Below are 13,633 nucleotides of genomic sequence, written 5' to 3' on the forward strand. Positions count from 1 at the left end.
ATTAACATGGTGAAACAATAGAATCCAGGCAGTCTGTCTTTTGGAGGCTAGAGAAATAGAGTAATCCTGCAATTCATCAAAGACTAGAAAACATATACCATGATAGCTAAAAGGCAGCTTAATCCTTCCCTTTCTGGCTCAAAATAAAACTCCATCACAGACCTAAAATGTGATATCCCAGTGTGGGTTTCATGAACAAGAAAGGAAAGAAAACCACCATGGATGGGTGAGCATTGGGTAATTTCCAACCATATAACCTTATCTTCTTAATAAGTGGCAAATAGGCAAAACAACTGTGGGAAAAGGTCTCAGTCTTTATCATCTCTATTGGATCATGGCTGAAGTTCCTTGGCCCTTTCCACAAAAACCCACTCACACCCAGCAGTCTAGAAGTTGAGTGATTGACTCAAGATCAGAAAGTTATCAAGGGACAGAGTCACATTCCAGACTGTGATGTCTGCCACCGTGTGTGTCACTGTCCCTCACCCCCAGGAATTTTTCTCCCAGCTCTTTTTCTGTAGTAACAAATCCTTTCATTTGAGTTTTGCACATGCCATTTTTCTCAAGGTGTGATTTTCAGTCACCAACATGTGCACCAACTTTCACAGCCACTGAAAGAGGGGGAAAGGGAAGCAAGATACGAAGAGCACACCGATAGCTCAAAAGCAAACAGGGGAATGACCCCTTTAAACCACTTGCCATTCATGATGTAATGGGGATCCCTCCTGCACAGAACCAACGACGTGAGTAACTTAACTTACTAACTTAAGCATCTCAAAATAATACCTGGAAAACATTTGTATGAGCTTTCATAATAAGCAAGCAGCATAGTTTTTATATCCCAGAAAGATTGAAAGGCTTGGACACAGTCTCATTTCTTACCCGGGCTCGTTCTGGACCGTGGAGACACTGGCATTTCGTGGGTAAGACAGGGCACTTCCCTAGGCTTCCCAGATCACTGGAGCTCCGTGTATAACAAGGAATTGAGAGGGCTGCTCGCAGCAATTAAAAACCTACCTGTGGGTTCAACAGACATTAACGGCCACTCTCATTCAGCACCTCAACTTACTTGTATTCCTGTGACGCTGGTCCCCACGGAGAGGAGTTTCCACGTCCCAGGCTGGATGGTGTTGGGTGGGCCGAGCAGTAGGTGTCACTGTACTCTTGTTGTATACTGTATTTATATGAATAATATCAGGCCCTTGAACTTCACCATCAGTGACCAAAGGTTCACTTTCATTTGATTTAAAATAGGTTTTCTGTCCTGGGGGCAGAAAAAAAAATATTTTGAAACATTACTAGAGCTGGGCCTGGTGGCACACATTTGTAATCCCAGTACTTGGGAGGCTGAGGCAGGAGGATCCTGAGTTCAAGACCAGCCTGAGCTTAAAATGTATATATCACATACCACTAGAGTTGCTTTCCATAGAGACAAACACAAAGAGCAAGACAGTGGGCACTGCAATGCCCTCTTTCACAAAGACAGCCAGGAGAGTTTCTCTGCTACAACAAATCACACAGCCCTGTGAGAAAGAATAGCTCTGTTGAGAACTTCAGGCTTAGAGACTGACTATCCTACCTAAATTTCCTGGTCCCCAAAGAATTTTCTTACCTCACTTGGGAGTTTACATCACTAAACAACAAAAGAAGTAGCAAATTTTATAGTTTGCTCAGTTTCTTAATTTCCACATGACTGTGTACTCCCAGGACCCAGGAAGTTTTCTCAGTCTCACTCATGACTAGCTCGGTAGTGTATCTGCCACCAAAGGAGACAATATGCCTCTCTCAACTTGTATCTCCCCCAGAGTTGGCAGCTAAACTTCAGGGAACTCTACAGAGCATGTAAACAAAAATAACAGAGCTCAGCTAGTCACCAAGATTTCAGTCATAGGAGCAAAAAGCACAAAATAAGATGAGAAAGTAATGACCAGACGCTGTAAAATAGAATTACCTGAAATAAAAAATTGTCATTGAACTGTTATCAGCTGGCCACTTTAAAAACGTATCCATCTAAGCAGACAAAACAAAGACTCAAACCTAAAAATATTGAGAGTCACCTGGCTTTGTCTTTAGGTAGAAGCTTTAAAACTTTCAAAGAGATGGTGTACTTTTAACCCAAACAAAATAGGCTACAGGCTGTGTTTCCAGAGTCAACGAAAATAATTGACTGTGATATTGATCTGGCCATAGAAGTACCAAAGGGAAACATTTTTTTTTTCACTAAAAGCATTTGCAGTGAATGTTCTAATTGGCTCTCGCTTTTCTAAACAGACCCATGGACCATTAAAGGCAAAGGAAATATAAATAAAATGTTTAATATCAGGCTATGGAAAAAATCTCTCTACATGTGCTTGACACTTGGAAAACATTAACCCCAAATCAAAATAGAAAAGCAGCTGTTTTCTAGCTAAGGTCAACAATTTCATCTGCCAGAGGACTCTAAATGAAATGCAGGAGCAGGAGACTAAATTATTCAGGTGACTCCAAGGTATTCACAAGGGTTTTAATACACAGAAGAGAGAACTGAAAAAACTACGTGTCAGAGTCATGAAGTATGAGAAGAATCAAAAGGACATTGCTTGTTTTGAAGAGAAAAGAGGCCATAAGCCACGGGATGAGTGTGCACAACCTTTAGATGCTAAAAAAAGGCAAGGAAACGAATTGTCACCTAGATCCTCCAGAGAGAATGCCTTAATTTTCATCTTGTGGGACCTATTTTGGACTACAGAGTTTCATAACTCTTAATACAATAAATTTGTGTTTTAATTTACCAAGTTTTGGTAAGAGAAATAGCAGTGGAGATATAATAGCAATAGGAAAATAATAACTGCTCCTAAATGCCTTCTCTATAGGCCTCAATTGAGATAGCCTTCCAACAACTCTATGAAATGAGTGACATAATTAGTCCCTTGTCACAGTTTTAAAGAGAAGGCAACTGAATCTTATTAAGAGTAATTACCCACGAATTTGATTGGGATGTGACACACAGACATATATGTACATTCCTACACACTTCATACCTTGATGAAGAATATTGTTCTTTTAAAAATGAACCATTATATGCTTTCAAAATTTATCTGACTATGATGTGATTTTAAAATTAATTCCTTATCTTTGTGTCTGTAGCCACATATAACATGTTTACTTTGAATTTCCTATGTGCCAGGAACTTCATACTTAGTCTGCTGAAACACAAAACTTAGGTAAAGGTTCTTACCATCAAGATGTTTATATATTAGTTGAGGAGGCAGGCATGAATGTAAAAATATAAACCATGTTGTGACTGCTTTAAGGATGATATGCATAGGAAGGACAAGCTTGTGACAATGAAGTAGAGTAGAAGTTGCTCTTCCATTTGAGAAGATCAGGAAAGCTCTCTTTGGGGAGTAAATACTTCTTGCAAATTTAGAAGAGGATTACATATTTGCTAGTTTGAGAAAAGTATGTGTAGGCAAGGGGGCTCTATAATAGTGAGGGGAGCATTTTTTCTAGACAGCACAAAGAGCAAAAGACACAGAAAAGTGTAGGACAAGGTATTCAAACATGGGTAACACAGAGGGGACTAGTAAGAGAAAAGGCTGGCAAGTAGGAGAAGCCAGATGTGAATGGTAAGTCTTGTTAGAGTTTTGGAACTTATCTTGTTGTGACGAAGATCTTTTGAAGAGCCTTGAGTCAGATGGAGCTTTATTAGATCACAGTGGCAGCCAGCAGGTGATGTATGAAAGGGGTCAAGCCAGTGATGAAAGACTATTGTGATATTCAAGTGAGAAAAAAGGCATTGCATCAGGTGAAAGCAGTAAGAGCAAAGAAAATATTGGGAGAGCTTTTCCAGAGGCAAATACAAAACGGACACAAGGAAAGGGTTTTCACAGGATTCCAAGATTTCTGGTCTGAACGACCGTAAGAACAAGGGCTTCCATCCGTGATGAGTGCGCCCCTCTTTAGTGCCTCTCATCCATACTGCAACGCTCCTCTCCCATTCTGTTGGGCCAAATGGTGGGGCTGCACCCCTTGGCCTAACAAGGGTTGCTTCTAGAGAGTGGGACGCTTATTTTATTGCTGATATAAGAGCTTCCTGTCCTCTGGCACAGTAGCCACAAAGATAGGGGCTGGTCCTTGAACTTAGCCTCTGAAGGACCTAGATCAACACAGTCCTGCCATCTTGCAAAGGACACACAGCATTCAAGAGAAATTAACCTTTGCTGTTTTTAAGCCACTAGTATTTGGGGATTGTTTGTTTTTATTGTTAACACTCCAGTCTAGCCAGACTAATACAATAGACGACAGGAATGAAGAATAGGTTTGTGAGAGCTTCTTTTTGTTGTTATTATTATGCACATATTGAATATAAATGCCTATGAAACATAAGGGGGAAAAGCCCAAATCTAGAGCAATCAAGATTTCTCTTGAGGCCTCGCCAGACTCCCAGATGGGCCCCTTCCTTGTGTTTCCAGGGCACACGCTGCTTACATGTAGCACACAGACCCAGGTAGGGTTGTCTTTCTTAAGCAGGTCTGTGTCTCCGGTACTCAGAAAGAGCCTAGCACTCATGCTGGCCTCATTAGTTGTTTGTTGAATACATGAATGCCAAATGAATTGATGGGAATGGATGGAGAAAGGTAAAGTGCAAAGTGAGAAAAGAGATTAGGACCGACACCCTGACTACATTCAGCAGTTAGGTAAAGGAAGATGAGTTTAAGGAAACTCAGGGTGACCAGAGAGATAGAGGGACTTCAGAAGTCATCAAATGAAGGCCAATTTGCAGAGCAGCTCAAGGGGGAGAAGTTAAAACCAAGATGAAATCTGGATGGCACACGAGAGTGGAAGAAAGCAATGCCAGTGCCAACTAACGATAAACAGGAGTGAATGTGAACAAACGGAGAACAGATTGTCTCCTTGTTTGTCTGTTTTATGTTTTGTTTTGTTTTGCTTTTTTCTGAGACAGGTCACACTATGTAGCCCAGGCTGGCCATGAACTCATGGTGATACTCCTGCCTCAGCCTCCCAAGTATGGGATTATAGGCGTGCGCCACCATGCTTGCTTGGCTCCTTGTTTTAAAGTCTTGTTCGAATACATATGAATTTCAAATGCAATAAAAAACACTTTGGCAGCCTTGGTAGGACAAAATGTAGTAGCTCAAAAAGAACAGAAAGAGGGCACAAGCAGATTGCAGGGCAATGAGAGCAGCAGGAAGCACAGTGCAGCAGATATGGAGAGGGTCCTGGAACCCCAGAACCTGAACTTCTCCCAACCTCCTAGATGATGCTAATGCAGCTGCCCATCAACCATGCTTTGTGTACAAAGTTTTCAACACCAAGCTGGGCATGGTGGTACATGCCTGTAATGTACATGCATTTGGGAGGCTGAGGCAGGAGGATCGCTGTGAGTTTGAGACCAGCCTGGGCTACATAATGAGTTCTAGGTCAGTCTCAACTACATAGTGAGACCCTGTCTAAAAAAAAAAAACAAAAACAAAGTTTTCAACACCATTCCAAAAATCCTGAAACATAATATATAATTTCATGATTGGAGCTTAAGAAAAAAAAAAAATACTCTCATGTTTAAGATCCTTATAGAGAAAATTGCACCAAAAAGCTGTTGTTATGAAAAGAATTTGAAGATTTTAATATGTAATATGGAGTCAAATCAGAAGAGCAGACAGAATCTTGTGTGTGTTCTCCATGGTAAAATTATCTTCAAAATGTAACATTGCAAGTTAAGAAATTAAGATTCTTATGATTCCAAATTCTTGTAAAAGCCACAAGCTGCTATGAAATTGGCTAAGAGAAAAGAAAAGCATTTAAATTCAGTGATCTCCAGCTCATGCAGCATTTTGGGAAAGGAAATCATTTTTTAAGACAAATGTTTCTTCTGAGTTCAAGAAAAATGAATTTTTTTCTATACTCTCCATACCATTAAAATGTTTCTATTTTCATTTCCTTACAAAAATTAATTAATAAGCCAAACGCATACCTTTCATAGCATTAAACAAAGTTAGAAAGGTTTCCTTGGGCCATTTTTATAAACTCATTGTTAAGACAAGTTAAGGTGGGGGCACTGAGGCTTGAACCCAGGACCTTCACATCGAGCTGCACCCCCAGCCCTTTTCTCTAAGTCACCAAGTTGCCTAGGCTGGGCTCAAACTTGAAATCTTTCTGCTTCAGCCTCCCAGAGTGCTAGTACTATAGGCATGCACTGCTACGCTTAACTAAGAAAATTTAATTTAGATTGCAGTTGAGTGAATGAGTTTTTGAAGTCAAGTCTTTAACAGACTGGGAAAGGGGAGCATTCTAATGAGACTTTTAGACCATTAAATTGAAATGAACAAGAATCTGAAAAAAACAGTTCGGACTGTACCTCATGCATTTATATAGGATCCCTTGCCACATACTTTACCCGCTTCAGCCATTCTTCACCTGGAAGCCAGACATACTTTTTAAAAATCCCAGTGAACTAAGAAATCATTGCTAAGACCAACATCAAAAAGCTCTATTTCCTACTTTTTCCTCTATGAGTTTTTAAGCCTTACTTTTAGTCTTCAATCCATTTTGACTTAAATTCTATATGTAAGAATTTTATTTAGTACACATGAGGCCGTGGGTTCAAACCCCAGTGCCACCAATAACACAAAACAAATATGTATATGTGGATGTCCAGTTTTTCCAAACACTAATTGTTCAAGAAATTATCCCATTTCCACTGTGTATTCTTGGCACTGTTGTTGAAGATCAGAAGACCAGGTGTTCCTGTTCTTTTTATTCTGTTCCATTGGTGGTCTACACGTCCTGTTGCTATGCCATGCCATACTGGTTTGGTTACTGTACCTTTGTAACATATTTTGAAATCAGGAAGTACGATGCTTCTAGCCTTGTTCTTGTTTCCATTGTATGGGGCCTATGCAGTTCCATATGCATTTTAGAATTGTTTTATGTATTATTCTGAAAAATGCCACCAGGATTTGGCTGGACACTACACTGAATGCATAGATCAGTTTTAGTCATATGGATATTTTAATAATATTAATTTGCCCAATCAAGGAACTCAAAACATCTTTCCATTTATTTGTTCATGCTGTAATTTCTTTCACCAGTGTTTGATAGTTTTCTTTGTACAAGTTTCTCACTTCCTAGGTTAGGTTTATTCCTAATTATTTTATTCTTCTTGGGGAGGGACAGGGCTTGTGACCTTGTGCTTGCGAGTCAGGCGGCAGCACCACTGAAGCACCACTGAGCTAAATCTCTGGCCCTATTTTATTTTTTTCAATGTTGATTAATAATGATTTCTTGGTATGACACCAAAAGCATAGGCAGAAAGGCAAAATTGAGAGTAGAATTAAATCAAACTAGAAAGTTTATATACAACAAAGCAAAAAACAAAATGAAAAGGTAATGGAAAAATAATTCCAAATTATATATCTGATAAAGGGTTAATATGAAAATTATATAAGGACAACTTACTACAATTCTATAACAATAAAACAATCCAATGTTTTTTAAAAATGAGCAAATGATAAAATAGACATTTTTCCAAAATATACATAGTAATGGCCACCAGACAAATAGAAAATAGCATCACTAATTGTCAGGGGAATCTAACTCAAAACCATAGCAAGCTATCACTTCATATCTGTTAGGATAACAACAACAAAGATTACAAATGTTGGAAAGAATGTGGAGAGAGAGTAACCCTTGTTTACTGTTGATGGCAATGTAGAATGTACACTCACTGTGGAAAATGGGATAGAGGTTTTGCAAACAAACGATAATAGAATTACCCTTCTGATCTACCAACCTCATGTTGAGGTATTTATATGCAAGGAATTGGAATCATCTCCTCTCTATAATTCATGCTCATTCCAACTTTACTCACAATAGCCAAGAAATGGCAACTACTCAAACATTCATCAGTACGTGAATAGATTAAGAGGTGGTATAGATATAGATATTGATATTGGTATTATTGACTTGAAAAATAAGGAGATCCTGATATCTGTGTTAACTCTGATAAACCTGGAGGACTTTATGCTATGTGACATAAACCAGGCTCTAGAAAGATAAACACTACATCACCCTGCTTACATGAGAAATCTGAAATAGTCAAACTTATAGAGGCAGAGATTAGAATGATGGAGGCCAGGATGAGCTCTCAATAGATGTTTGTTTAAAAAAAGAGCAGCAGATGCCATCAAGAACTCACTCAATAACAAATGTTGGCAGGGTTGTGGGGAGAAAGGAACCCTTCTCCATTGTTGGTGGGAGTGCAGACTGGTGCAACCGCTATGGAAATCAATATGGAGATACCTCAAAGAGCTGGGACTAGAGGTTCTAATTTGACCCAGGTAGCCCTCTGCTGGGTATCTTTCCAAAAGAATTAAAAGAATCCTGTCACAATGATATATGCACACCTATGTTTATAGCGGCACAGTTTGTAATAGCTAAAACTTGGAAACAGCCCATCAGCCCATCAGTTGGAAACTGGATAAAGAAGATATGGTTTTTCTATAAAATGAAATACTACTCAGCCATAAAAAAATGAGAAATTAGATTCATTCATAGGAAAATGGATACATATTGAGGATATACTCCTAAGTGAAATAAATAAATCACACGTGTAAATACCAAAAAGTTTCTCTGGTGTGAATAAACTGCAATAGTACATAAGATCCTAATGAGATAACTGACACTGTGAAATGGGAAGAAAAGGGCTAAAGGTGTAGGGAAAGTGGGAAGGGTAGGGAAAAGGTAATAAGGGAAAGAAAAAATAGGAGAAAATGAAAATATGGAAATAAAATGTTTGTAAATGGGGAGGGGAAGGAGGGTAAAGGGAGGGCAGGGATAAGGGGAAAAAATGAGAATTAAGACCTGTCATGTAAAGGTATAAGATCCCAGTAATGAATGTAACTGTACTGTATACCTAGAATGTACCAATAAACTCAGTGAGGAAAAAAAAAGAGCAGCATAAACATGCGCAACTTTCTTTTAAGTATTCCTCTTTATAGAAAAATAATTTTATTCTAATGTTGCATGATAATGTATATGTTTACACTAGTTATACTTTATATTTACATATATTATAATATGCACACATAAAGTTTAGGGTAAGGGTTAATTCAATTTCTGCTAAGTACTTCATGGTATAAACTGACTCATAGTCAGGTATTGGCAGTACAAACTGGTACACCTGTAGTTCTTTTAAGAAATAAATTAGTCTCTGAATACAAGTCTCAGACTTAAGTATAAAAGACATGCAAAACTTGTCATGACAGCCTTAATCAAGTCACTTGTGTTTCTTTCTAGCTACTTTATGAGCAATTTGAATGTACTGATTGTGGGATGGTGAGAGTTATGGATTATATTACTATGACAACTTGGGGGATTACTGTTATTCAGATATTGCATTAAGATAATTACCTGAAAATAACTATTCATAAGCAAATAAAAACAATTTACCTTCATAATGAACTTTATAATCTTTAAAAAAACTTTCACAAATAATGCTGCATTTGACTTCCATTACAGAAAAGTGATTATTCCTCCTCTTACAGAGAAGGTAAAATATGTAAAGTCAAATGGCCAATAAACGATAGACTAAGTTGGACACCTAGAACTTCTGATACCAAATTACATGCTCTTTTATCACTATTACAATGTCACCCAAGAAAGTAAACCCCGGTGTAAACAGACTTTCTCACTTTACAATTTCTCTTTCAACTTCCTTCAAAACCTGAATGCTTATTTTGAAGTCTAAACCTTTGTGACCAAGTCGTAAGGAAAGAAACAACTCAAGTCCCTGACAAATTCAGAAAAATGAAGCTAAACTACACCTCTGCAGCCCCAGGTGAGAGGTTTGGGTGATACGTAATAAACTGCTGCTCTCTTCTGAGGCCTACTGCAACAGCAGGTAGTCAAAGCACTCCACGTTCATTGTCAGAAATCTTTTCACTATCTTGACTTTATGCACAAGAGAAACCAAAACAGAAAAAATGAGAGGCATGCTGCACATCCGTGTTTGTTAGCAGAAGGCTTTTTTATTTTTGCCTAATCAATAATTTTCTCATTATTATCTGTTTGCCTCTTGAAGCTGGAACTTCTGCTATTATTTGTACACAATCACCATCACAGGATTCCTCAGTGGCCCCCACAGACACAAAAATAAGTTTGGGAGACCACAGAGTTATGAATTTCCATTGAACAGAACATTTTTAATTGAGTTTTTTGGTACATTTTAGGTATACAGTACAGTTACATTCATCATTGGGATCTTGTACCTTTACATGACAGGTCTTGGTTCTCATTTTTTCCCATTGTCCCCGACCTCCCTTCAGAACATTTTTTAAAATAAGCATAATTAATGAGATTTTTTAAAGCAAAGATATAAAACAGTTGTATTGTTCACTACAAATAAACATCTCAGTTACAAAATAGGAAATGTTTATTTGGGCAGATATTACTTCAGTGTGGCTGTATGATATTATTGGTACAGAATTTATAAAAAGAATGCCTTTGAGGGCCAGGGATTTAGCTCAGCGGTTCAGTGGCCTGCCTCATAAGTGCAAGGACCTGAGTTCGATCCCCGGTACCACAAAAAAAAAAAAAAAAAAAAAAAAAAAAAGTGGCACATGTCTATAATCCCAGAATTTGGGAGGCTGAGGCAGGAGGATTGCTGTGAGTTCGAGACCATCCTGGGCTACATAGTGAGTTCCAGGTCAGTCTTAAGTACATAGTGAGACCCTGTCTCAAAAACAAAACAAAACAAAACAAAAAAAAAGAATGCCTTTGAAGATGTATGAGGAGATTTGTGTTCTCTAAACTTTTACCACATATAAACAAAATAACATTGAGGATTGCTTACAAAAAATATATATGAGCATATATAAGCAATATTAAAACCCATTCCTGGTATACTCCCAGGAGAAATGAAAATGTAATTCTACATAAAAATTTATACATTAGATTCATAAAATTATTAAGAGTAATTCAAAATAAACCAAAGAGGAAAACTACCGAAATATCCATTAACTGATGAATGGATAAACGTTATTACATCCATACAATGGAATATTATTCAGCCATCCAGAGGAAGGAAATGTTGATACACACTCTAAGTTGGATGGACCTTAAGAACTTTATTCTAAGTGAAAGAAGCTAGTCACAAGAGACCACATGTGCTTATATGAAATGTCTAGAACCGGGCAATCTATAAAGACAGAAAATAGTTTATGGTTATTTAGAGCTGGAGTAAGGAGATGGGGAGAAAGGCAGTGGTGGCCACAGGGCACAGGACTTCTTTCTGAGGAAATTAGGGTTCTAAAACTGACCGTGGTGATGATTACATTTATCTGTAAACGCACACTGGAGGTCACTGAATCATACGCCGTAAGTGATAGAATTACATGGTCTAAAAATGAAATCTCAATAGAGCAGTGAATTTTTTATTTAATCAGTAAAATTAACTGACTTAAAGCATCGCTTTAATAGCATTCCTCCCTCTGCCCTCTGACTCAGAAGCTCCTAAGCACTGAGGCACTTAAAGGTCTGTTTTAAATTCATATTCATGTGAGACCTCAAGAATGAAAGGAAATACGCTTAGTGTTCACAAAACACTGAACATAGTAGCAAGAGAAACTAAACTTTTTTAAATGACAGTGGTGTGACTAAGGAAGCTCCTATCAGTCAGACCTCTCCAGAGATGCTTAACTATAAACCCTTAACAAAACATAAAGTGACAAGGAACTACAGAAAGGCCCTGAAAGGGAAGACAGGTGCTGAGAATGAGGTGATTTTTCTGTCCCAGGGCCTTTTGGTCACCTTCTGTCCTCTGATGTGTCTCACCTTCCCTGGGACCCACAAAACCCCAAATTCCCAGTCCCTTTTGACCAGTTCTCCTCTATCTCCTGCTTTCTCCTCTTTCCAGGTCTATCCTTAAGCCCTAGCTTCCCCCATTGCTTTGCTCTTAGCTCTTAACCAGTACATTTTGCCTTCACAGTTTAACGACGCCTGCTCTTTCAGCTACCACTGAGACTCCATGTCTTTAACTCCAGTCGGGGCTCCTGCCTCAGCTTCTCTTCTTGGTGTCTCTAGCTCCAGATCCTAACAGTGGACTGGAGTTAAATTCTAAGATCAACACATAATTCAAATAACACAAATCACCTGGGTTTCTCTTCAAATTCCCTTAGGAAGGCAACATGTTTGAGTTCTAGTCTTGGCCCAGTTGAACTGCACAGTTGAACTGTTCGAGACAAATGCACTTACAGTACAGTTCCACTGTTCTGGGGTGCTCCACAGTATCTCTAACTTACAAACCAAATGTCCACTGTGCCCACCCTCAGCCTTTACTTTCTACATTCACAGATGGCACCAGAATCACCTGGTGAATCACCTTCGTAGCCAGAAACCCAGGAGTCAGCCTTGATTTTCTTTTCTCCTCTTCCTCACCAAAATCCAGTCAATATGATTTAGTGCCTCATTTCAAATTTTCCACACCTTTTATTTAGCCAGACTACCAAACTTGTCTCCCCGCCTTTCTTTCTTTTTGCCTCTAATTCAGTGTCTGGTTCCATAGTTTTTTGCATACAAATATGATCAGATTTCTCCTCGCTGGGGAAGCTTTTCCATTGGTGACCCACCATCCATAGCAGTGATTTTTCAAGCATTTTTTTGTAGCAGATAAAGACAATCCCCCTTTCATGTTCAGAGATTCAACCAATTATAAATGGAAAGTATTGAGGGCAAAAACAGTTTCATCTGCACTGAACATGTACTGACTTTATATTTTATTATTCCCTAGACAGTATAGCAACTATTTATGTACCATTACCATTGTACTAAGGTGTTATAAATAATCTAGAGATGATTTTGAAAGGATGCTTATGGGTTACATGCAAATACTACATCACTTTATTTCAGGCACTTGAGCATCTGTGGGTTTTGGTATCCAAAAAGGTCTTAGATGCCATTCCCCATGTACACAAAGGGAAAAATGTATTGTTTTCAAAATAGCATGTAAGATCCTAATATCTGCAATAAATAGGAACCTTATTTTACTGTAACTTGCTTTGTAAGTTTTAAATGTATAACTTTTAGAAACCAATAAATGAGAATATAATAGATGGTTTTAATACAATAAAAAATTCAAAATCAGTATCAGTGCAATTAGATCAGCATCATGGTGCTACTTATTTATCTTGCTGACTGCATGCATCCAAAGAAGAATCCTGACTACTCACTAGGCAGCTACCAGTGGTAATTGTTATTTCTTCCCAAGAGTTCACTTTTTCATTTTAGACTACTGTTCACTTAAAAGAGACAGTAAGAGACATATACAAGTAAATTAACCTGTCACATATATTACTTGGTTGCTGATTTCTGCCCGGCTAAACTTTGGTAGGTGATGCTTAGAGTGTGTCTTTAAAATCTATTTTTAAAAATGAAAGTTCAACCAAATATTATTCAATCATTGAGCCTCCTTCTCAAAAGTTCAGTTCCATGGGATAGAATGTGAAAACAAATGATCAATAGATGCTTAAGCCCAAACCCCTTACTATGACATGCAAGATCTCAAGTTATTTGGAGTTTATCAATCACTTCATGTTCCCACAATTACCCAATTTTTACCCAGTTCCCTAAGTCTATC

At 38.2% G+C, this 13,633-nt stretch overlaps 1 protein-coding gene across 1 annotated transcript in view; it reads right to left on the reverse strand.

Moving 5' to 3' along the window:
* Nucleotides 1-13,633, reverse strand: part of Corin (corin, serine peptidase) — a 243,289-nt gene that overhangs the window by 197,618 nt on the left and 32,038 nt on the right. Inside the window, exon 3 of the mRNA XM_019209977.2 lies at nt 1,070-1,264. Coding sequence (XP_019065522.1) covers nt 1,070-1,264 — 195 coding nt within the window. The remainder of the gene's footprint in view (nt 1-1,069; nt 1,265-13,633) is intronic.

This window comes from Fukomys damarensis, unplaced genomic scaffold, assembly GCF_012274545.1.
Source record: "Fukomys damarensis isolate Sample0158 unplaced genomic scaffold, DMR_v1.0_HiC HiC_scaffold_35, whole genome shotgun sequence".
NCBI classification, from domain to species: domain Eukaryota; kingdom Metazoa; phylum Chordata; class Mammalia; order Rodentia; family Bathyergidae; genus Fukomys; species Fukomys damarensis.